The sequence below is a fragment of the Trematomus bernacchii genome, unplaced genomic scaffold (assembly GCF_902827165.1).
Source record: "Trematomus bernacchii unplaced genomic scaffold, fTreBer1.1, whole genome shotgun sequence".
In the NCBI taxonomy this organism is placed as follows: domain Eukaryota; kingdom Metazoa; phylum Chordata; class Actinopteri; order Perciformes; family Nototheniidae; genus Trematomus; species Trematomus bernacchii.
The window spans coordinates 4,053,309-4,079,759 of NW_022987839.1; the positions used below are offsets into that span (position 1 = coordinate 4,053,309).

General features: G+C 42.6%; 1 protein-coding gene across 8 annotated transcripts in view; it reads left to right on the plus strand.

The window, feature by feature from the left end:
- The window catches only part of LOC117500163 (SLAM family member 9-like), a 57,246-nt gene that overhangs the window by 16,269 nt on the left and 14,526 nt on the right, over nt 1-26,451 (plus strand). For 2 of the 8 annotated variants that reach the window (XM_034152899.1, XM_034152900.1), the window contains 4 exons: nt 87-401; nt 485-772; nt 1,547-1,654; nt 2,021-2,064. The exons of 1 other annotated variant lie outside the window; for it this stretch is intronic. In XM_034152899.1, coding sequence (XP_034008790.1) covers nt 87-401; nt 485-772; nt 1,547-1,654; nt 2,021-2,064 — 755 coding nt within the window. 5 more of the 8 variants (XM_034152907.1, XM_034152902.1, XM_034152904.1 and 2 more) reach the window with 4 other exon arrangements.

A 26,451-nucleotide genomic window follows, 5' to 3' on the forward strand; every position in this document is an offset into this window, starting at 1 on the left:
ATATTTTCTAACCTTTGATTATTCATAAAATGAAGGTATTTTATAATGAAATATATTTACTGTATGATGTGTCTTCTGTTTTACAGGGATCAGTGCTAGGACTCCTGTGTTTGTGCTGAAGGGAGAGGATTTGCTTCTGAATGTCACCAAAGATGATGTTCTTCAGGATGTTTTTAGTTTTTCATGGAAATTTAAGGAAAACCTAAAAGTATTAACAGTTAATCCTGGCAACACTCCAAATGTATTTCCTGATTACACTGGAAGGATTGAGTTTCTTGTGAACAATTTCTCTGTGAAATTGAAGAATCTCCAAGAGGCAGACAGTGGAGTTTATACTGCTGTAGTGACAAAGCTTTCAGGAGAGGAAACAGAAGCAGCTAAATATAAGATCAAAGTTCAAGGTAGGTTTGTTAACCTCTCAAACATTGATAGGGTTTCTGTGGTCTTGTTTCTAAAACTCTTCACCTGCTTCTTCCCTCCTCAGATCGAGCGTCTCTCCCTCTCCTCACAGTGAGCTCTGTCTCCAGAAGCTCTCCCTCCTGTAGCTTCAGTGTGACCTGCAGCTCACAGGACTCTCACATCAACAGCACTTTCACATGTGACACCAGAACCTGCAGTCAGGAGGGAGGAGAGCGGTCAGAGGGGATCCCTGATACTTTTCTCCAGGTCCACCTATCAAGTCGATCGATCATCTGTAACCATAGTAACCATGTCAGCTGGACCAGCGACACCATAATAATCACCAATATCCAAGATGTCTGCCCAAAATATGGTAAGACTGAAAGAGAAAACTATTTCCTGATAATAACACACAGTTTAGAATCAGACCATCAGAGCATACAAGGGTTTTTTTTTGTATCAAAAACTTTGATATGTCTGTAAATAAGATACATTTTATTCCACAGTGTGACAAATACTGTTTGTTATAAATATTGTAAAATCCATGTATCTACAGTGCAAATATTGCTAACTATATTTGTCCTCGTCTCAACATGACCTCTTTTAGTGTCCGCTGCTGTGAGCAGGGTTTTTCAGACAGGACGAAGAAAACTAGAAAAGTGCATAAAACCAAATTAAAAGCTTGTTTTTCTTAATGGCACGTTTCAGTTAAACCTGTATAAATAAATAAAAGGATGAGCCTTAACTTTCAACTACAATGAAGTGTTTTAATTAAGTATTTTGTAGTTTATGAAACTAAACTGGAAATTAGTCGGTGAAATTGGGGAAGTTTCTGCTCCAGTAATTTGACTATCAAAACAAGCTATTATTATCTACCAGCGTTGCTTTGATTGAACAAGAGCCAGGTGGTGTTTGCTCATTCAGTGACCTTTGGTAGTTTCACATTGAACTGAATGACTGTTTGGTTTAACATATTAGGGTTAAAGCAAACAAATGAAATTATTTCTTACAACAGATCAGGTCTGCTACTAAGATATTTTTGTGTAATTAAATCGAACAGTCTGGCAGGATGTGATGCAGTCGCACACTTGACTAAGTTTATGAATTTAACCAAGCATTATAATGTGGCTTATGTTTTTATTTACAGTTCCTCCCAAACCAGACCCTGTTCCCATCATTTTGGGAGTATTCTTCACAATTCTCATTCTCGCCATCATTGGTGTAGTACTTTGGTGTCTTCGAATGAGAAGAACAAGTAAGTCTAAGTGTGCATTTTATCAAAAACATTTATTTTTGTTTTACTGTTTGTGGGAATTAAGTGTTTTATTCAAGTTCATCATATGCCACCTACACATCCCCATTGTCTATTGAGCAATCACATAAAACATGTCTGAAACCTCTCAAACAGCAACATACTCTATATAATATTCTACATATAGAGACTTCAAGTGTTCAGCTGTTTGAAAAAGATAATTTAGACACAACCGATATCTGGACTCAAGTCAGATGCAGCTCATGTAATGTAAATGTTATGAAGGTAATAAGCTTTAAAGGTGAAGCTCTCAAAATGAAATGTAAATTAATGCAAATGCACATATATTTTGTTTTGACTAACCTGCAGGCAAAAGAGTGATTATCGAGAATACAATTTATGATACTGCTCAGGTAAGAGACAAGTTTTTTTTTTTTACTTTTGAGTGAAAAGTAAAATAATTTAACTGAATTTTAGATTTTGAACAATTTAAACAGACTTGGACTGAATATGAGGAACAAGCTAAATCCATAACTGGAGCCTCAGACAGTTATATTGCCTACTATGCACACTAATCACAGTATATCTGCATATATGTATTTGCTATTTACTGTATATTATCCATGACTCCTTTCTACACCACCACCTGCCTGCAGTTCCAGGTCCTGCTGCTCACATTTCTGGTTGTGCTGCTTGCTCTTTTAAAGCTCTGGATCCGACTAACCTGATGCACCGCGATGCTTCTCTCGAAACCTGCTGCTGAGGTTTCTGTCTGGCAATAATTGTGTTTAAACTGCACTGTGTTTCTTAGTGATGTGTATTTGTTGTTTGCTTGTGTGGGTTTTTTTCTTCTTTCTTTTTTTAAATATAGTTTTCCCATAAGTTGATGCACTGGAACAATGCTCCTTTTTCTAAAACTCAAAAGGTGTCATGTTCTTAAAACTCTTAATGGCATGCTGGTGTCGTAAACATAATGCAGACACAGTGACATTTCTTTCATGCATATCACATGATCACAGCTTTGCTTCATATCTTTGTCACACAGCCGTTAACCAAAGCTATGCCACTTCCTACTGAGCCGAGTGGTTTGTACATTTGCATTTTTTTACACAACACATGCTGAGAGCAGAAGCCTCTCACGGGAAAGCTGCACTTGAGATACATTTGTTTTCAAACCGTGTGATATAGTTGTGTGAAAAGTTAAACACAGTAACGTACAGATAACTGTTTTATGAGAACCAGAAATCTAAATGTTTGGTCTCAGAACAAATTAAGAAAAGAGGAGACCTGTAATTTCCCATTTCTTTCTCTGAATGCAAAGTACTGTATGTGTTAGTAGTGCAAATGCTTTTGTGTGTGTGCTTATTTGGCCTTACTCTGCTTTTGATTAATAACACCTAAAATGTCATGCCTTTTAACTGAAAATACAAATGAATCTTACATTTTTGTTAAACACCATTATCACTTTTACAGTCAATAATATGGAATTGTATTGTATTTGAGGAATATATGACATATACAAATACAATATTATACAAACAACCTTTGGTAAATCAATGTTTTGTGACGTTCCAGTTCGTAGCTCCAGCCCGGCGTAAGCACCCAACTGCTGATGAAGCTTCAGCTCCGCCTCTGTTCTGCACCTATGCTTTGGTTGGTCCTAAAACTTGACCTCCAGCACCCACTGAGACTAGAAACACAGCTCAGCTAGAGAGTGTGTACGCTCAGGTAAAAAAGAGCACACCATGGTCCTTGAAAAATGATCAGGAGTCGTAATCCACATAATGCACTCTTTGGGATTACGATTTATGGCAACTGAGCCATGGACTTTATTTTCACATTACCCTCTTTTGGTGTGAACATCCTAAATCACGTCTTGTGTCTGCACCCAGAAGTGCTCTAACTCCACCTTCAATGCACAGTTGTGATTGGTTAATGATCGGTTGAAATGACTCATCAGCTTTTCTTGCAGTTCATGAATTTTGAAGCTCAATGGCTATCGGCTGCCATCTTGTCTCAAAGGACATTATTTATTGACTCCTCTCAGACAATACTGTGACAAACATGTATTTTTTTTTTTTTATATATTTGATTTCTGTCTGTTGTATGCACCTGCTCCTATTAGTCTATTTAGAAATATGGGAAAGCAATGATGTTTTGTAAATTTGTACGAACGTTTCAATGACTATAGCTAACTTGAAGAGCAACAGGAACCACTGATCCTAGTTAGCAATGTGTGTCCTGTTTTGCTCTAACACACACACCACCAAGTCTTCTTACTGTATAAACCACATAACATTTTGCATGATGTGAAAATATGAACTTCTCTTTTTCAAAGTTCCTCTCTTAACTCTGTTTTGGGATCTTTTAATAAAGACCTTTTTTTAATCTGAAAGTCAATTACAGGATGATTAACAAGGCACTTTACATTTCAGTTGGTGTATGTTGCACCAGATGAAGCAAAAGGTGGAAAAAAAAACATTACAATTGTGTCAATACATTACATAAAACCTATAAAAGGCGTAGTTTGCACTGTTTATTACTCACATTAGTTTGTGTTGCTTTACTGTAACTCTTCTAGCTGGTGTCCTGCACAAAGAACCATAACCATGACTCTGTATAACAAACTAAAGATGCCTGCGGTAAAATGTCAACATTTTTATATTCTGTTTCAAAGAAAGAGGAACGTGCAAAGATATCTTCACAGAGCACATTGTTGTGTCCCGTATTTTTTTTTGAGTCTAGTCATGTTTCATGTTTGTGTTTAGTCATTTGTTGTCTTGTCTCCCACTTCCTGTTTTATTTAGACACTCACCTGTCATGTTTCATTCCAGGTTCCTTGACTCCCTACCCTTGTGTGTGTCTCCCGCTCCCGCCCCTGATTGTTTCCACCTGTGCCTAGTTACCTCCTGTTTATATTCCCCAGTCTCCCCTTGTCTTGTGTCAGTTCATCTTGTCCTGTCTCCATGCCAGTAGTCAGCGTACCAGCGACTAGTTATTTTGTCTCAAGCCTAATTTATGCTCCTGAAGTATTTTGTAAGTTTTGTTCCTCACTTTGTGAGCGATTTTCTTTTGTGCCCTTTTTGTGCCCTTTTTCACCTGGTCAAGAGTGTCGATCCTTATTTGAACATCCTATTTTTGGAATAAAGTACCTTTTGCATACTTTACCTTTGTCTCCCGGGTTGTGCATTTGAGTCTTGTACCTTGTGTTTCCAAGTTTGTGACACACACATTCTGCACTGGCAAAACAAATAACTAACCATAAAATAAGGAAGGCCAGTCTTATGTTCCTTATACAGGCCAGGGCTTGTTGTTGTTGTTTTCTCATAAAATACTCTCCTATGACTTTTCAGTGACATTCTTTACGACATATTTAACTGACTTATTTTATGATTTTATACCATTGCACTTTTTATGGCCTACAACACCAGGACATTTTATGGCAGATGATAATAACAGGACTTCTTAATAACACACTTTACAATGACATATTATGGAAGACTATACTTTTACTAGTATTAATGACATTGTAATACACTATAAAACATGTTATGACTTTTTATACTGGACTATGACATTTTTATTGTATACTGAACTTTAACTTTTGTAATGACATTTTTGCCTTGCTATAAAACTTGAATCACCCAACTAATAAATGCTCTACTTGAACAAATTGCATGACTTTATTAATAACATTCATTACTGTACAATAACTTTAATCATACTATGACACTTTTATTATGGCCAAACATACTTTTAAATGACATACTATTTGGTGATGCAATGGCCTATTATGATAAGATGCTTTTTTTTTATGTTATGCTTGACTTTTGTATGACTTATTATGGCATTCTATACTATTCTATTCTATAAGGACATGTTGTAGATATGCTATAGTATGACTTTTTAATTACATTTTTACGAGAGTCTATTTCTATCTATCCATTATGCTATAGTTTTTTGTAAGACATATTTTATTGCATTCTCTACTATGACATCTTATACCACATCTTTTGATGGCATACTATACTTTGAAATGTTTTATGTCATGACAAGTAATTTAGCAATGTAGGGGTCATAGGCTATCTTGCCCAAGTAGACTTTAACATTCAGAAGTGAAGAGCATCCAATGAATCCACTCTCTTCTGATTGGTTGGCGAGTATTTTCTGAGTCACACCTGCCAAAGGTAATTCATTAAGTTGGAATGCACCTCACAACCCTTATCATTGTCAGCAGATGTTGTGCTTTTATGGTACATATCCTCAAACAAATCTTCAATGAAATGAACTCAAAACACAGGAGGCCAGGAATTGGTCAAAAGTGTCAAAAGTGTTCTGCTCTTTTCTCATCAAGCATCACATTATCAGTGTCCTCACCTTGCTCTGAATTATTACTGCAAGTGGATAAAGGTGCAGAGTGCATGCAAAAAACAATAAGAAAAACAGGCAGTTTCATTCCACTTTTTTGACCTTGTTAATTTGTTTATGTGCATTGTAGTACCATCATGTTCATAATGCAAACTACCGTCACAATTACTTTATTTCACCCCACCCATCCTCTAGAAGATGGGTGTAAATATCCCAGAAATGTAGGAACAATGCATTCAGGCCGACTCTTCTGGGGGCTTCTGTCAAAATAAAGGTCAAACTCAAACTTTGTCCAATTACCACTGACCTTCCTACATGCCTCATTAATCACACTGATGGGGCTTTAATTGAGGATGAAACTGTTCTAAGATACCAGGGACTGGATCTGAGGAATGATAGATATTCACATTCTCCTCTTGTAAAATAAAGAATAAGTAACTAGTAAAGGAAACTGTAATGTGCTACTCTTTTACTGACAATGCGTGTTTTGAATTGATGGACATCTTGAATGAGAACAATGTTTACGAGCTGAAACAAATGGAAAACTATAAAGATACTGTGATGGAAAAGTCTTAGAGGAATAGTTTCAAGTCAAGAGATTTCCTTTGAATATTAAAGGGCCCTATTTTGCTCATGTTCAGGTTCATATCAGTATGTAGTGTCTCTACTGGGACATGTCTCCATGCTCTAATGTTCAAAAAGCTCTTTATTGTTCTCATGCTGCCTGTGCTGCAGCACCTCTTTTCACCCTCTGTCTGAAACCAGAGCCCAGTCTGCTTTGATTGGTTAGCTGGCCGGCTCTGTTGTGATTGGTCAACCGCTTAGAGATGTCCCGCCCTTTAGTTTTTCATGTAAAATGTGTGGGAGAGCTAGACAGCAGAAGCCTGAACATTACAAACTGATGTCATTATGTTTTGAAAGTAAACAAAGAAGTCCAATGGGGGCATTTCCAGCCGGGGAGGAGTGTGCCGGAGAGAGGAACTTTGGGATTTTAGGCTTTGAAGACCATTTACTTGCACACAAACCTATATAAGGGAAACCCCATAAAATGAAAATAGGGCCCTTTAAATAAATGAATTGCTCACAGCAAGAGTCTGAAAAGGCAGAATGAGTTGCGCTGTGCTCATGTGTTCTTTTTGTGGTTGATTGCAACAAAAAACAGAACCGTTGGAGACCAGATGCAGACAGTACCTTATTTGGTCAGTGTTTTAACATCCCATCCACCCCTCTTACGAGAAACCGTGTTAAAACACCTCCAAATATGGAGAAACCAAGAAAGATTTGCTTTTCAGCTCCTTGTGTTTTGGTGGCTGTGGATAGCGGATTGGGAAAGATTATGTCTACTTGTATGTCATTAAAATGCAGACGATGCATCAGAGACAAATCTGTCATTGTTTTTTCAACAGATTTGGTTTCTTACTGACAGAAAAGAGATTCATGCTGGGATTCTGTTACGGTTTTGTATTTATGTTTTCATTTTCCACCTTTTGTTTTGAAATGTTTTCCTCCTTGTGTCTTCTCTGTTCCTTCTTCCTGTGTTTGCCTTCCTGTCATTAGTTCCCCTGGTGTGTCTGATTGTCTGATTGTGTTCACCTGTTGCCCTTGTGTTTCTGCCTCTCTTACCCCAGCTGTGTCTTGTCTTGTGATTACCCCTCCCTGTATTTAGTCTTGTCTCTTCCTGTGTTCCCCTGTCGGTTCATTGTTGGTTTTTCCTGTCTTCCTCCATGTCAGTCACGGTTGTCTCTCCTGTCTCCCTCCATGTGGGTCACGGTCAGTTTTTTGTACAACCCATTTGTTTCATGCCTTGTTTTGATCAGCTTTTAAAATAAAGCTCGCTTTTTGTTACGAGACCTGTTACCTTTTTGATAGTCTGCATTTGGGTCCTACCCTTCCACGCCATCCTAACAGAATGAACCGACCAGCTTTGGACTCAGCAGACTCGGATCGTTTTGCTCTACAGGCAGAATGTCTTGGGTACTCTCTGGAGTACATTTTTTATACCTGGAATGGCGCCTCTTCTAGACGTGGTAGAGAGGCTGCGTTGAAGGAGGCACGTCAGGAGGTTGCTCGCCAGCCCTGGCTTAGGAGCATGTTGCCCGAGTGGCTACAACTTTTCACAAGTAGTCCTGAGGACTTGTCCGAAGCCTCTAACCCTTTCCTGGGGTATGACCAGGCCTGGGGAGGCCCACAGATCCTCCAAAGAATCCCTAGGAGACGCAAGACCAAGATTCCAGCCCGTGCTCCAGTGGTTCCAGCTCCATTCTCTGGCCCTTTTTTGGGATCCCGCCTGGCGTTTGGAGGTCCACGGAGCCTCCAGGGGGCCTCGGAGAAACGCAAGGTCGGGAGGCCGGCTCGTGGTCCAGTACCGGCCCACACAGCCATGGATCCGTGCACCAGTACCGGCCCACACAGCCATGCTTCCGCGCTCCATTACCTGGCTCACACAGCCAGGGTCCAGGCTTCTGTTCCGTGCCCAGCAGCCATAGTCACTGCTCCAGAACCGGACCTTACAGTCATGTTTCCGTGTTCCAGTGCCGGTCCACACAGTCATGGTACCGTGCTCCAGTACCATCCCACACAGCCATGGTTCCGTGTTCCGGTTCCGTGCCCAGCAGCCATGGTGCCTGCTCTAGTACCGGCCCACACAGCCATGGTTCCGGCTCCAGAACCGGCCCATACAGCCATGGTTCCAGCCCCAGTTCTGGCCCCAGCAGCCATGGTTCCGGCCCCTGTTCCGGTCCCAGCAGCCATGGTCCCGACTTCAGTTTCGGCTCCAGTACTGGCTCCCCGGCCGACGCCAGCCCCCCGTGTCCTGTCGGTGGTCCGGCCGACTCCAGCACCTCGTGTCCTGTCGGTGGTCCGGCCGACTCCAGCACCTCGTGTCCTGTCGGTGGTCCGGCCGACTCCAGCACCCCGTCTCCTGTCGGTGGTCCGGCCGACTCCAGCACCTCGTGTCCTGTCGGTGGTCCGGCCGACTCCAGCACCTCGTGTCCTGTCGGTGGTCCGGCCGACTCCAGCACCTCGTGTCCTGTCGGTGGTCCGGCCGACTCCAGCACCTCGTGTCCTGTCGGTGGTCCGGCCGACTCCAGCACCTCGTGTCCTGTCGGTGGTCCGGCCGACTCCAGCCCCTCGTGTCCTGTCGGTGGTCCGGCCGACTCCGGCCCCCCGTGTTTTGTCGGTGGTTCGGCCCACTCCAGCCCCTCGTGTTCTGTCGGTGGTCCGGCCGACTCCAGCACCCCGTGTCCTGTTGGCTCTATGGCCGACGCCTACCCCATGTCCTGTGATGTTGGAGGTCCCGCCGACTACTCTTCTGCCGGGGGTCCTGCCAACCCTATGTCCTGTGCTGTTGGAGGTCCCGCCGACTACTCTCCTGCCGGGGGTCTTGCCAACTCCATGTCCTGTCCCGTTGGGGGTCCCGCCGACTACTCTTCTGCCGGGGGTCTTGCCAATCCTATGTCCTGTCCCGTTGGGGGTCCCGCCGACTACTCTTCTGCCGGGGGTCCTGCCAACCCTATGTCCTGTGCCGTTGGAGGTCCCGCCGACTACTCTTCTGCCGGGGGTCCTGCCAACCCTATGTCCTGTGCCGTTGGAGGTCCCGCCGACTACTCTTCTGCCGGGGGTCTTGCCAATCCTATGTCCTGTCCCGTTGGGGGTCCCGCCGACTACTCTTCTGCCGGGGGTCCTGCCAACCCTATGTCCTGTGCTGTTGGAGGTCCCACCGACTACTCTCCTGCCGGGAGTCTTGCCAACTCCATGTCCTGTCCCATTGGGGGTCCCGCCGACTACTCTTCTGCCGGGGGTCTTGCCAATCCTATGTCCTGTCCCGTTGGGGGTCCCGCCGACTACTCTTCTGCCGGGGGTCCTGCCAACCCTATGTCCTGTGCCGTTGGAGGTCCCGCCGACTACTCTTCTGCCGGGGGTCTTGCCAATCCTATGTCCTGTCCCGTTGGGGGTCCCGCCGACTACTCTCCTGCCGGGAGTCTTGCCAACTCCATGTCCTGTCCCATTGGGGGTCCCGCCGACTACTCTTCTGCCGGGGGTCTTGCCAACCCTGTGTCATGTGCCATTGGGGGTTCAGCTGTGGGTCCTGCCAACCCCATGTCCTGTCCCGTTGGGGGTCCCGCCGACTACTGCTCCGCCAGGTTTCCTGCCAACACCAGATCCTGTCCTGTTGGGGGTCCCGCCGACACCTGCTCCACCAGATTTCCTGCCTACACCATGTCCTGTCCTGTTGGGGGTCCCGCCGACACCTGTCCCGCCGGGGGTCCTGCCAGCTCCATGTTCTGTTCTGTTGGGGGTCCCGCCGACACCTGTCCCGCCGGGGGTCCTGCCAACTCTGTGTCCTGTCCTGTTGGAGGTCCCGCCGACACCTGTTCCACCGGGGGTCCTGCCAACTCTGTGTCCTGTTCCGTTGGAGGTCCAGTCGACACCAGCCCTTGCTCCATCCGGGGTCCCATTGACACCAGTCCATGTCATGTCCAGGATCCCGTCTACGCCTGTTCCGTCGGCTCCGGTTCCTGTCTGGCCGACAACGGGTCCTGCCCGTCCTCCGGAGTTGTCCCGTCAGCGCCTTCCTGCCCGTCCTCCGGAGTTGTCCCGTCAGCACCTTCCTGCCCGGCCTCCGGAGCTGTCCCGTCGACGCCTTCTTGTTCGCCCTCGAGCCCGGCCCCCTGAGTGCCGGGGCCTTCGCCCTCGAGCTCGGCCCCCCTGATTTCCCCAGCCGTGGCCTTCGCCCTCGAGCCCGGCCTCCTGACGCTTTCAGCCGCTGCCTTTGCTCTCATGCCCGGCCCCCTGAGTTCGCCCGCTGTGGTCTTCGCCCTTTTTTGAACTCTGCCTTGCCCCCGGGCCGTCCGCCCGAGACCCCCTCCTTGATCTCTGCCTTGCCCCCGGGCCGTCCGCCCGAGACCCCTTCCGGGTCCTCCGCTGTGCCCCTGGGCTGTCAGCCCAAACCCGTCCTCCAGACCCCCTCCACCCACCCTGCTGGAATTTTTTGGACTTTTGGGGGTTTTCTTGGGACGTCTGGAATCCGTCCCTTGAGGGGGGGGTTCTGTTACGGTTTTGTATTTATGTTTTCATTTTCCACCTTTTGTTTTGAAATGTTTTCCTCCTTGTATCTTCTCTGTTCCTTCTTCCTGTGTTTGCCTTCCTGTCATTAGTTTCCCTGGTGTGTCTGATTGTGTTCACCTGTTGCCCTTGTGTTTCTGCCTCTCTTACCCCAGCTGTGTCTTGTCTTGTCTTGTGATTACCCCTCCCTGTATTTAGTCTTGTCTCTTCCTGTGTTCCCCTGTCGGTTCATTGTTGGTTTTTCCTGTCTTCCTCCATGTCAGTCACGGTTGTCTCTCCTGTCTCCCTCCATGTGGGTCACGGTCAGTTTTTTGTACAACCCATTTGTTTCATGCCTTGTTTTGATCAGCTTTTAAAATAAAGCTCGCTTTTTGTTACGAGACCTGTTACCTTTTTGATAGTCTGCATTTGGGTCCTACCCTTCCACGCCATCGTAACAGATTCTCAACAAATACATCTCTTCACACTGCAGACATTGTCAGATGTTGCGACACACAAGTTACAATTATATAAAATACACCCTCACATTTTCATGCTGTAACCAGAAGCATACAATAAACTACTTCCAAATGTTTTTTTTATATAAAATACAGATAACTTGTGGTTAAAGAAATAGGATTAGCTGTCCACAATTTGGATTAAATAAACACAATTTATACCACATTAAACAGCTGATTTCTTTTGTTGGGTTAGTCTGATAAAGGTTTTAAGAAATATGTAATGTAAATGTTACTTAATGCGAAAATTAAAGCAATGTCAATATATTTACTGTGTCGGTGTTACGGCCTGGCTCATTGGCTGCAACAAAGATGGGAGACAAGACAAGTTAAAGGTAGGGTAGGTACGTTTGAGAAACCGGCTCGAGATCGCTATATCGAGATAGACCGCTAGTGGAGTGGAGGGGGTCGTAACACCCCCCCCCCCCCTCCCTCCCCCTAGGAACACCATCCAAAGTAGTAACCAACACAGAATAATATTTAATATATATATATATAACATATATAAACATTTAGTATGACATGTAAAATATAATAAAAACATGAGAATACAGTAAAGAAAATGTCATACAAAAAGTCAAAATATAGTATATATAGCAGCATAAATAAATAAATAAATAATAAAAAGCTAATGAAAGAAAGTCCTATTTTGGTTCAGTATGACTGCAATCAATAATTGATCCACCAATCCTGTAACAGCATCCAAGAATCAGTCAGACTCTAATTAGTAATCAAGTCATTTCCAAAGCGTCTGTCTTCTGTCCCTGACCCAACAGACCCTCAGTACAGTTACACCAAGGACGTCTGTTATGACTCACATAATCCTCTGGTTCAGTCATAAATAATTGCCTACATTCAGGGGTTAAATTGGGTTATTTTTAAGTGGGTCGCATTTCAAAGTTAAGTGTACCAACTTGGTGTACTTGTACAGGATAGATTGTGCTGTACATGTAAACAGTGTATTCAATAAACAAATATGTGTTCAACATGAATGATCATAACATATGATTCATTACCCAGCATAAAGAAGACATCTGCACCACATGGTAAAAGAGACAGGGTCCATGTTTGAAGAAGGGGGGATGTGTGTGTGTTTGTGATAATGTTGACGTATTCTTTATGAGTATTTCGACATACTACACAGAGGTGGGAGAAGATGAAGCGAAGGAGATGAAGAGATTGAAGAAGGGGATGAGGAGATAAGACATGCCAATCTGAGGCAGGGAGAGAGCAGACTGTAGAAGAAATACAACAAGGGAAGACAGGAGACATTGTGAAAGGATAACAGGTGGGAGGTGTAAAGGAAACACAGAGAAGATGATGCATGACTGAAGGAGATCATTGAGAGGAGAGAAGAACAGATGAAAAGATTCAAAGAGGAAAAAGGTAGTTGGAGAAGAGGAATGACATAAAGACAAGGAGTAGAGGAGATGAAATTAGGGGGAAAACAGGGGGAGAAATTGCGAAAAATTGATGTATAAGAGGAAACGTGAGGTGGAGAAGAAGGAAAGGGGGGAAGGAGAAAGCGGGCCTGGTTTGGTCCGGCCTGCTTAAACCGTGCTGCAGTGGAAAAGCGCCATACTGTAAGTGTGTTGCTGAACTTAGAGGAAAAATGCAGAAAAGTTAAATTAATTAAAATTATAATTGTTAAAGCTCAAATGCATTGCACTGACTTTGTTGGAAAACTTGAAAGTGAAATGTAAATCTGCATTAGCACTAATTATAGAAAATAGACAAGTCACTCCAACTTAGCTGAAGTCACAAAGACTAAAATTTGATTTTCCCTGTCGCGCAGAAACAAATCCGTCCAAATAACACGTGTCAGTTCATGTGACTTGATTACATTCCTTTCCAATTAGCCAGTTAGCAAACAACACCAAACAAACTCCAAATCAGGGACATGTTGCCATAGGCGGATTTTGCGGGGGGTCAGGGGGGGCATTGCCCCCCCTAGTGGCTGAAATATGTTACAGCATTACTACGTTGAAAACTGTTCCAATACAAATATTTCGTATATCAATATTTTAATAAGGTAGGACACTGGTTAATAATATTGTAACGCGTTCAAGTAACCAAGGGATATAGTAGTTATCAAATAAGTATAAGATGTGCACAGTTATGATGTTTTACAGTTATGTAATGCACTGTGTTGTTGGGGGGAGAGACCGCCCCTTCCATATGAGTGTGTGTGTACGGCGGGCATGGAAAAGTCATACTCAGTGCGGTGAGCGCTGGCTTTATTGCTACTGTATCCGTAGCACCCCACGCAATAGTTGGGACTGTGTACTGACGTCAGTAAAAAAGGTTTGCCCCACCATGCGCAAATGTCAAACTCCGCCTATGCATGTTGCTCTGCTTCCCATCTTAATACCTTTCCTCCATCAGGGACAGGAACTTAGTGAATGTAGGTAAATGAAAAACACTTAAGAGGACTCACTACAGGTAAATATAGCATCTCAACCAAGAATCCAGGCTAATTAAAATAGACTTTATCATTTGGGGACTTGTACTTGGTAATCGTCTCTCACCTGGGGGCCTGTCAAAGGGGACATTTGTCCCTCAAACATTATTCTTTTCAACAGGAGAGCGGACCTGTTGCTTCTTTAGAGAATCACAGAGCTCAGAAAAAGGAGAAGAGATGCCTTGAAACAGAAACGCATGACATCTCTCTTTCTGTCTGTTACTGCTTTCACACTGAGCTGCAGTCGATACTCCAACCTGTGGTCAGAGAGGTGAGTTATCGAACACAAATCTCTGTCAAAGTGCAATCTATCCACTGTCTCACCATGAATACAAACAACAAACATATTGTCATGTTCATAATGGGTCCATCCCAACACTTTGTTGCATCTAGATGGATCTCAAAGTAAAGACATCTTTAGTTCTTCTCTAGTCTTGTTGTGGTCATTTAACATCTTGCCAAGGACAACAGTTGAAAATTAGCCTGCTGGCTAATACTGGCTCATTTACAGCAATGTGGATTAATGTGCACTGTCCTTTAAATAAATAAACAAACAAACAAACAAACATACAATACGGACCAAGTGAGTTTTATAGGTAACAGGAACTTGTTGTCTCTGATACATCGGGGTTCATACTATAACTGTGGTACATTCAGCTGGTTGCAATAACGATGAAAATGGCTGATATGCTAAAGTCATAATAAAATTGTATAAGGCAAGACAAGATATGACATTCTAGAATCAGGATGATTGCATTAGGAGGATATATTAGGGTAATGTTCAGCTTCATGTTTATAATCATCTAAGTCGCTCCCAATGACTCGTAAAAACAATAATTTGGACAAGATGTTCACATAAAGTAATGAAAGATTTTTTATTTATTTAAATCTGATGGTCTTTGCAGGATCACAGCATTGTTTACAGAAATGCAAAAATGAACTTTTAACATGATAATAAACATCTGTTCTTGCTTTGTTATTAGTACACAGTGTATTTCACAGATCATAAAGTTCATTAAAGTGATAAGATCACAAGATGTCTCAGTATCTCATTAAATGCATTGTTATTAACTTTAACAAACCACAACACAAATAAATACATGAACAATAACCACACATCTTGAGTGATTGTCATTAATAAAGTTTTTCAGTTCAATAATATTAATAATCATAAACGTGCGACAACTCATCGACTAATTGCCTGAATTGTATTGGCAGCCCGTGATTCAACACAGTGTGTTCCCTCTTCAGTTAGCAGTCCTTTAACTTAGTCACCAACATATCATACATGTGTTCATATGTTTAAAGTGGACCTATCATGCTATATTTGAATAATATAGTGTAGGACCATACCTATATAAGGCATATTTATACTTTTTTTTTTTCAAAATACCAAACAGATCATGCATTTTAGCCATGCCTCATTTTGCTCAATTTGACAATTTCTAGCTGTTTTTGCAAGGGCAGATTCTGTGAGAACAGCACCATCTACATGCCTGGCATATGTACTACAGCGTCTCCAGCGCTTTCGAACGGCAATGGTCGTGGCCGTCTCCTCCTGATTGGTGGAGTTGGCCCAATAGCCGTAGCGCCACTATCCTGACGTCAGGACAGTGTTCAAATCTGGATCAGTTTTTATCAGATCCGTTGCAGCCCCTTTTTTAGAGATTTGGGTATGGAGGAAAATAGAGAGGGTTGTGTTTTCTGACACTTGGTGAGTTCCCTGGAACACCGGGGACACATATTCATGTATAAAAGACGTACAAAAGTGCATTTTGCATGATAGGTCCCCTTTAAGTGGGTTGGAGACATTTAACACAAACTTTTCTAATTTTAATTACATTTATTTTTATTTTTATTCAATGAAAAAACATATCTGAATTCAATGCCTGACTTTTTGAGACTTGGCAATTAAATTCTACAAAATAAAAGAGCACTTAAAAAGTTAATTTAGACAAATGTAATGCGGGAAAACCTGAACACCAGGGAAAGCCCAAACTGATAGATAATTGAGAGGGTGTGGAAGAAGAGGGTGAAGGAGGAAGGGTGGATAGAGGGAGAAGGATAAGGTGGATGAAGTAAGGATTCAAGTAGATGAAGAAAGGATTCAAGTAGATGGAGGAGGAAGGGGAAAGAGAGGGACTTGTGGAGGTATTTCTTAAGCGTTTTTTTTTTATATCACTCGATATAAAGTGGGAAAACCCGGCACTCCGGGAGAAAACCCTATATAGAAATACGATAGGGAGGGTGAGGAGGAAGGGTAGATGGAGGTGGGGTGAGGAAGATGAAGGAGAAGAGAGATGAAGAGTGAGAAGAAAAGGCAGCTACTGTCGCCGTAGACAACTAGCAGTGGCTTCTATCATACTCCTCTCTTTTCTTCTCTTTCTTCTTATCCTTTTTGCTTTTCTTCCCCATACGTATCTTTCCTTCCACGGGGGTCTTCTTTGGGTCAGAGACTTCTTCTGGGTCCTTCGTCTGTTCCTCTTTCAGCAGCACTTCCTCTTCTGCCTCTGCCTTCTTTAGGTCAGAGACTTCTTCCAGTTCCTTCACCTCTTCCTCCACCTTCTTCTCTCTGGTTTTGCAGCTCTGGTCTTTCAGCACTGCCGCCCAGGTACGTTTTGTCTCCTCTCCGCTTTCCATTTCCTGGAGGCCTGCCTCTCCTGCCTCGGTCTGATTTAAGTCGGGGGACTCTTCTGGTTCTTTCTCCTCTTCCTCTTCCTCTGGGGTTTCACAGATCTGGTCTTTATTGGCCAGGCTGTCCTCTGTCGGTTTTACCTTCGCCATCGGTGTGAAGTTAATTTCCCAGCAATTTGGTGTCTCAACAACAAGGTCATTTATGGACTCCTCCTGTGGTTTGATCAATTCCTCATCCAAGTGAAGCTGTTTCTCAGCCTGGGCCTCAGGGAACTTCTCGTCCAGTTTGATATCCTTGACTCTTTTCCTCTGTTGTTTTTTCTTCTTTCTGCTTTTCTCTTTCTGCAGCACTACCTCTTCGGTCTTCTTTAAGAAGAAGACCTCTTCTGGTTCCTTCTTCTCATCCTCCACCTCTGTGGTTTCACAGCTCTGGTCTTTAATGGCCACCGCTGCCACAAGGCTAAGTTTGATCTCCTCTCCGCTTTCCTCTGTCTGCAGCTCTTCCTCTGCTGCCTCGGTCTTTGGGAAGACTGGGAACTCTTCTGGTTCTTTCTTCTCATCCTCCACCTCTGGAGTCTGAACCACGTCCTGTGTGGACTCCTCCTCTTCATCCTCCACCTCTGGAGTCTGAACCACGTCCTGTGTGGACTCATCCTCAGTGAACTTCTCCTCCTGATCTTCACTTATCTCGATCAAGGTGACTTCCTCTGCCTGGCTGTGATGTGTCTCAGCTAGGTCCTCAATGGATTTCTCCTCTGGATTCTTAATGTGATCCTCCATCTTTTGGACTTCTGTCACCATCACTGTCTCCCCGTTTTGTTGTTCCTCAGCCGGGCCCTGGGGTAACTTCTCCTCCAGGTTGTTTTCGACCTTGACTTCCTCCTCCAGGATTTCTTGCTTCACAGCCAGGACCTTTGTGGACATTTCCTCCAGATGTGACTTTTTGTCCTCAATCTTCTGGAATTTATCCTTAATCAATTTGCTTAGAGAAGCCCAGCTCTCTCTTTTCTCTGCCGTGTCTTTTCTAATCCTCTCTGCCAGGGACTTGTTATCTTTCTCAACGCTTTCAACGTTTGTCACCTTTTTCTCTTCCAGGCTCTTTGAAGATTCCTCCTTCAGTGCATTGTATTTCTCCTGCCAGTTTGTGGACACTGAGAGACTGTGAGAGAGAGACTCCTTCTCCTGTTTCAGACCCATGATTTCAGAGTCCTTCTGGTGGATCAGTTCCTGCCAGCCATTCTCAGCTCGCACAAATCCGGCATTGTTTTGCACCAGCAGCTGGTGTGCTTGTGTCAGACCCTTTATTACAGCTTCCCTCTGCTCGATCCTGGTAATCACCATATTCTGGTGATAAGACCAACTCACCTCCAAGTGCTTGTTTTTCACTGCCAGGTCCTTTGCGTACTTGTCCAGAAGTTCATATTTGAACTCCCAGTGTTTGATAACCTCTACAAGTTTAGCTTTGCTGAAGGTATTTGTGGCCTCTGTGAGCCTCTGAGCGGCTTCCTGCTCACACACTACTGGGCTAATTATTCCAGCCATGGCACAGCTTGTTTTGACTTGAATTGTGCGTAGTTAGAATAATTGAAGTGTGTCTGTACGAAACCGTGTTTCTTTGTAGAAAACGGTAACTGTCTTTAGTAGATTTTATCTCTGTAAAAGACTGTATTGTTCGTATGTTGAATGTAGTTTTCTGTAGAAGTTAGTGTATCTAGTGAATCCGAATAACCTGCAATTAACACGACCTGTTCCTAGGGAGTTCCAGAGTATAAATGTGAATCACCCTTGCATGTTTTGAATGTTCCGAATTCCAAACCAACATCAAGGCAGATGATGTCATAATTTATCTGGTGATGACGTTATGACATCATCAGCAGAGGATGTCATGAGGTGTAGGTGCTTGGATGTTCTTTATCATGGCCTTCAAAATGGATTCTTAATTGAAGTGTAAAATAACAATACCCAACACCATGTTCACTTCAAGCATTTAAATATATTACTATTATGTTAATTAACCTAAGGTAAAATGTGAAATAAATTGATGAATTTTTTATTTGCTTTGTCTATTTTCTATGATTTCTCAAGTGTTAGGAATCACTTACGGGTGGCAGTTGTTTAGATATGATTTTAAGCTAATTGCAATTCAAATATGTTGATTATATACAATTTATATTTTCAGTAGGAAATTTAAATCAACAAAGAAGTCATGTTCAAGGAATCTCTGTTACGATACATTATTCATCACCAAACTTTTTAATCTGCTCAGTTATTATATATATTATTATTAGCATGTTTTCCTTTTCTTCAAGGTTCAAGGTTCAAGGCTTTTATTGGTCATACGTACATAGCTACAGTGTAGTTATGACAATGACAATCTTAGGTCACAGGCTCCTCCAACAGTGCAACACAATAAAACAGAAAAATAGTGCAAGTAAATAAGTAAAAATTGTAAAATAGTGAAAAAGTGCAATAAGAGTCTATCTACAAGTGATTGGAATATGATATATTAGATAAATAATTGTTAAGTTGCAGCCAGATTAATGTTATGGATATTGTTTCAAAAGTGCAGGTGTGACAGAGACACTCAGAGACACTCAGAGACACTCATGCCCCTTTCACACCAACGCGTTTTCAGCGCCGGCTCGGAGCTAGAGCCTGAAAAGTACAGTTTTTTCCTCTTCACACCGCAGCGCCGCCTCTTAGCTCCGGAATCCGGTTCGTTTCCAGCTCCAAAAAATTGTCGGTCTAGAAGCAAGACTCCGGAGCTAAGAGGACACTCAGAGACTCTCAGAGACGCTCAGAGACACTCAGAGACGCTCAGAGACACTCAGAGACTCTCAGAGACGCTCAGAGAATCTCAGAGACGCTCAGAGACACTCAGAGACACTCAGAGACTCTCAGAGACGCTCAGAGACACTCAGAGACTCTCAGAGACGCTCAGAGAATCTCAGAGACGCTCAGAGACACTCAGAGACACTCAGAGACTCTCAGAGACTCTCAGAGACGCTCAGAGACGCTCAGAGACTCTCAGAGACGCTCAGAGAATCTCAGAGACACTCAGAGACTCTCAGAGAATCTCAGAGACGCTCAGAGACACTCAGAGACACTCAGAGACACTCAGAGACTCTCAGAGACACTCAGAGACACTCAGAGACACTCAGAGACACTCAGAGACACTCAGAGACGCTCAGAGACAGATTTGTGCATCTGTTGCTTTACTGTAAATTGTGAATATACTGATAAACAAAAACAGGCAACAGTGTTGGACTTATGAGGTGTTGATATCCTTGTTTCAGCTGTAAATATAAAAACATGTAAATGTTGATTTCATGTCTTTGTAGCGATCTCTGGCTAATGTCACAATGAAATAATGAAGGTCTCAGTACTGTAGTATCCTCCTGTGGTTGGGTGTTCCTTAGAGGGAGATGGGTACTCGTATGTAAAAGACTTGAAATTGGAAGGATGTTGTTTTATATCAGACAGTATTTATTTGTTTGTGATCATATGATTTCTCCCATTTTAAAAAGGTAATCCACTAACCCTCCAAGGAATTTCTTCAACCTCCAATTGACTTCTTTCCACAATTGTGCAGTTTTTATATCCCCCTCTTTAAAGGATTAAGCTTTCACGTTGTAAGATCTTTGGTGGGAAAATAACTTCAGTGAATATTAAAGTATAGGTGCTTCAGTTTGGGCGAATTTTCTCCAAGTCAGATTTTATGAGCTGAGTCATGGATCTTGTTGGGTTCAGAATTCCAGAAAAGACAGACAACTTCTAAGTTTAACTATTTATTGTAAAGAGAGCAAAATATATATATCACTTGGCCAAGGACTCCGTCAGGTCATAGCAATCACAGACAGCAAAGCTGTAATCTGTCAGCACCATATCCGTAAAAATACATTTTATTACACAGGGCGTTGCCCGTACATTTATGATTGGTCAAGACTAGATGAAGAGATACCATGGTTTAGACTTGGTTCTCTTTGGTTGGTGCGCAGACTCAGATAGAGTATCTTGGCAACACGACCTTCCAATCAGCTTTCGGCCGGCCTGTGGAAGTCCCTCCCTACTCTGGCATCATCATACGTAATTTGTTTTCGCTAACGTTTCTTCCGATATAGCGGGAAACCATAATGTTGCTTCCTAGCTTTGTGGGGGAGCGCGGCTCCCATACGATTCAAGGCCGGTGCGATGTGCTGTTCTGACTACCTCTTTTTATTCTCTCAGTCTCTGCACCTGACCTTGCTACTTTCAGTATTGCACGCTAAACACTTTCTCATGTGACTTTTCCCTTCGTTCCTATCCTCCCCATCAAAACTTGGGGGGGGTGATTGAGTCTATTTATTCCAAAGTCACAGCCACATAAATGAGCACAATAAGCTTATTGCAGATTTCAGAGGGTGAAAAGAGGTGCTGCAGCACAGGCAGTATGAGAAAAATGAAAAGCTTTTTGAACATTAAAGCATGGAGACATGTCAAAGTAGGCAGGGGCGGATCTACCGGGGTGGCATGGGGTGGCAACTGGCAAAATAGCATTTCAAAATGATGCCGAAGTAACAACATACTGGTTAGTAAAAAGCATGAATTAATGCTTTGACGGCAGGCGAAAAACCTTTTAAAATGCATGTTTTCTAAATGGAGATTGACTAAGCTGACGCAGTATATGCTCCGACCGTCCACACTCACAACAACGGCCTATACAGACATAAATAAACCAGCGACTGTATTCGCCATGACACAGACAGTCTGTGGTTTGTACTTGTTTAACTTTTGTCTAGTTTCTGAACAGATATGAGGAGCTTGAGTGCTAACAGCTGATGTTGTTTTTCTGTGGTTCTCATTGAAGATGACGTCACGGCTCCGCCTACACTGCGTCACTATAGTTACTGCCCCAGCTACTAAACTGTAATGGAAACATAGCATAAATGAGCCATTCCTAACAAGGCCTAACGAGGCCCATACCGAGCGAGGCCGAGCGAGGTCCTGTAGTGGAAATGCGCCATAAATGTACTTACAACACAAGTGAAAACACCTGTAAGTTCACCAAGTGTGTTTTAGAGGGTGACATGATACACACAAAGATCAATTAAAGGAGATGTTATTTGGTCAGCCTGTATATCTCTGTCTGACTTAAATACATAAAAAGTCACTAAGTTATGTTTTAGTTTGTGCTGAATGAATGAGAAAGGAGTGGACTTTATAAACCAAGAGAAAGAGTCTCTGCATTAATATTTAACATTTAGCACTCTAACAGTCTTACATGAGATTAAACGTTAACAAATACCAAGCTCATCTCATGACATTAATGTGTGTGTTCATATTAAGTTCACAACTTTATAGCAATGGGTGTTATTTTACTTATATAAACGAACAAACAGCAGGTAAATATCACCTTTAATAAGTCAAGGGTCATTTTTACTTGACCAGAAGTCACTGCAAGTTTACAATTCCCTTTGGCGCCCCCTCCTGCTGATACCAACACTGGAGGAGAGACAGGCACAACTTTGGGAGTTCAGCCTTCGCAGACAAACCTATAACACATGAAAGGGAAAACCCCCAAAAGCACAACAGGACCCTTTTAACACCAACTTTAAAGTTTCTTCTTAACTTATACACCAACAACTTAAAGAAAAGGCTCAGGCATGTAAAATGTGCCACTAGAGCACTTTCTCCAAACAAATGATGGCTCTTCTTTTATTTTATTCCAGGCACTTTCATATTTGAAACTAAAGCACTTCTTTGATAAAAGGCCGTTGGCGTCTTCCTTTAGTAATAATCCATTCAAGTGGACCTATCATGCTATATTTAAATGATATATTGTAGGGCCATACCTATATAAGGTATATTTATACATTTCTATTTTCAAAATACCAAACAGATCATGCATTTTAGCCATGCCTCATTTCGCTCTATGTGCTGTTTGCTGTCTACGGGTCTGATTCTGCTGACCACGCCCCCCTGCAGGAGAGGGGAGACGTGCTCTGATCAGCTGCTGGGCTGTCAGAAGAGGGGGAGAAAAAGAGATCTCCGTCCTCCTGTTTTATTATATAGAGTCGTTATTCATTTGTTTTAAAGCTCAATAAATAACAAAGAAGACCTTTGACCGGCACTTTTCTAATTTTGTCTGGAAGATTTAAACTTTAACGGACATCTTGACCGGCGAAACAAACTGAAACTGAAACTGAAACTCTGCCGCACGGTCCCCTCGTTCCTTGGAAGAGGCGGAGAGGTGGGTGTTTGTCATCTGCTGGTGGACTAACCGGAGAGAATTACAGTGCTTGCCTCGACGGGGAGGGATTGCATTGAATTAAAGCAGCGGGAGCAAACGCTTGCCTCGGGGAGGGAGAAAAAAAGCCACAGCGGAGAATAAACAGAAGGGTAACCATGGTAACTATGGGCGGGAAGTCTTCTTCGCTGCTTTTGTGGCAGACTACAGCGCCACTTACAGGCCTGGCATATGCACTACAGCGTCTCCAGCGCTTTCGAGCGGCAATGGCCGGCCGTGGCCCAACCCCACATTCCCCTGATAGGTGGAGAGTTGGCCCAATAGCCGTAGCGCCACTTCTGTGACGACATAGAAGTGTTCAAATCTGGATCAGTCTGTATCAGATCCGTTGCAGCCCCGTTTTTAGAGATTTGGGTATGGAGGAAAATAGAGAGGGTTGTGTTTTCTGACACTTGGTGAGTTCCCTGGAACACCGGGGACACATATTCATGTATAAAAGACGTACAAAAGTGCATTTTGCATGATAGGTCCCCTTTAAAGGTGGGGTAGGTAAGTTTGTGAAACCGGCTCGAGATACACTTTTTGTTATATTCCATGGAATGCTCTTAACATCCCGATAGCAATGAATATCTTAAGTGCTTTGACAAAAAATCCATAAAAAAATGTCATCTGTGGAAGCCGTAGTACTGTAAAAAGTACGACCAATCATTTTAGCCGGCCCGGCTAAAATAACTGGATGGCCTACCTGCCTGTCAGCCTTCCATCTGTGCACAAACTTATCTCGTGCCCTCATTGGTCATGTGCGCGTTCGTGTGTGTTGGAGGAGGGGCTCTGTAAGGAAGTGGCAGATTTTCTCCGGTTGTGTATTTTCAAATTCTAGCGATCTCGAGCCGGTTTCTCAAACTTACCTACCCCACCTTTAAGGTCTGAAACATTTGAGTACTTCTTCAAGACAGGGTTCTCAGAACAAACCTGAAGCTAACAAAAGCAACAGGTCAGACCTCCACTGCCACCTACTGGTTTTATTTGGGACAAGCAATTTCACTCCTGTTAAAAAGTCCATAAGAATTACAGTTCAACAGATGCATGGTGTATTCTGCTGACAAAGTGCTGACAGCCACTACACTCAAAGTACATTAAAAAACATTCTCCATATGCGATATACATAATTAAATATACAGTATGACATTAGATTGTTAATTGCTGCATCAAGCAGGTTGTAACGGTTGTAGATAAACACAGTTTTGATACACTTTACGATATTTAGAACGTCTTGTGATATATATTGTATACTTTTACTTTGTTGTTCCTTAAACAATTAGTCCACTCATTTAATTTTTACATCAAGTTCATCACGTTTTTTAATTTCTCTTTTAAATATAGTGAAATACAAGCATAAATATATGTACTAAATTACAATACTTGAGTAATTGTACTTAGTTACTTTCCAACACTGCAAATATATAATCCTGGCTCATAACTCAATGAACTATGAATGATTAGCGCTGATTGTGGTCTTCAGACTTCAGTTCTGAGTTGGGTGGTCTTCTGGCGCCACCCGGTGATACATTCTTATGTTTGCTTTTGCGTTTGACTCTTCCTCATTTTTTTGTTGGCTTGACATTTTAAAAACAGTCGTGGTGGAGTCAGGCTTTAATTTGTACCTGGAGACTGTGTTAGTTACACATATAATAAGGTAGCCTACTTTGTAAGTTCTGCTTGAAAAATATGTGTCCCCACTAAACAAAATACATTTCATTGCCACCACAAAACTCACTGTTTTGTTTTCTCAAGTTCAGGCACATGTGGCTTTTGTAGAAAGCGGTGACTTCATTCTAGCTCCACTTTACTCCAAAAGAATATCTTTAATTTGCCGTTTGTCATCTATTCCTCTCCAGGTTGTGCCGTTGTCTCACCTGTCGTCCTCCAGCTGGATCTCCATAGCATCACAGAAGAAGTCGTGAACTTTCTCTTGTACCTTCCCCTCTCATCTGAATCAAGTTGGGGTCGTAGTCCAAGCGTCAAACTGCGGTACATGCAGGTCTGAGGAGTGACACTCTGCGAGGTCTCGAACCGGGTCAGAGTCAGGACGGATCTTCGTGCAGCGACGATAGAGTTGCGTCTAGAGTTGTGCTGGGAGTACGGTCCGGAGTGAGAGAAACACTTCCCGCACTTTTCGCACTGAAAGGGTTTATCCCCGGTGTCAGTACCATATGTGTTCGCCCTACCATATGTGTTCGGGGTCCGTCGCTTACCAATGACGTCACCCATTGTGATTGGCTGTACGGAATCGTAGTAATCAGCAGCGAACCGCTTCAACACGTGTATTTCAGTGTATTCACGGCATTCATTTTGTTATTCTACAGTATTATTGTTTTATAGTTATTTGTTAATGTAACCCAATTTGTGTTCTTTGAAATTGAAAAGGATATCGCATTGTGTTTGTTACATTCGTTGCAGTTGTATAGGCTATGTGTTAAGTGTAATTTGGCATGTCCTATTTATGGACATGCTTTTATTTTGAAGGAGAGTTAGCGCAGTTGACAGGAAGTTGTTGTTGCTTTGGAAACAACGTGACAGAGATTAACGGAGAAAAGTAATATCTACATATAAAGACGGAGAAAGTAAACGATAACGTTTATGGTTAAGTGTTAGCACCCCCCGAAGAGGCACAAGCTCTTACGTTGATATTGGAGATTTCAATAAATTCAATTTGAAAAAAAAACGGGGAAAAAAAACAAAAACGAATATCTGAATAACGAAATTGAAACCCGAATAGTACTCCAACGAACGAATATTCGGATATTTTCGTACAGTAGGGCTGTACCCGAATAATATAATAAAGTTATAGTAAATAATAACAAATTCCAGTGTTAGAATTCCATAATTCCATATTCATAAATAAAATGATATGCAAATAACATTTTCTTGGCTGTGGACTTGTACTCTACATAATTATGTTGAGCTCATGGTAATCTAATTCAATAAACAATAACTGCAATGAACAGATAGCATTTTCTGACTCGTAAAATGATTGGATATGGTGTAATTTGGCAAATGATTCTGTGTTGAAAAATGTATATCTTTAAAAACTGCGTTGGTGTATTAGGGCGGGCCATACTAATTTTTCTTGTAAATCGATCGAGAGGGGTGTTCAAATAACGTATTTTGGTGTGTAGAACACAAATCTATTTAGATGCTTTTATTTTGAAGTTGTTGCTATGGAAACAACATGACGGAGAAAAAAGTAATATCTTCTACATATAATAACGGACAAAGTAAAGAATGAAGTGTATGTTTAAATGTTAGCACCCCCCGAAGAGGCTCAAGCTCTTACGTTGAGTCTGGAGTTTCAATACATTCGGTATTTGACCGTGTAAAATGTCCTCTTGGGTTACCGTACAGCCAATGCGTGACGTCATTGGTAAGCGTAACGGACCCCGAACACATCTGGTAGGCCGAACACATATGGTACCTACAGTGGGACTCCCAGCAGCTTCTACTGAAGCCTTCCGAGTAAATCGCCAGAATGCCGACACCTCCTCATCAC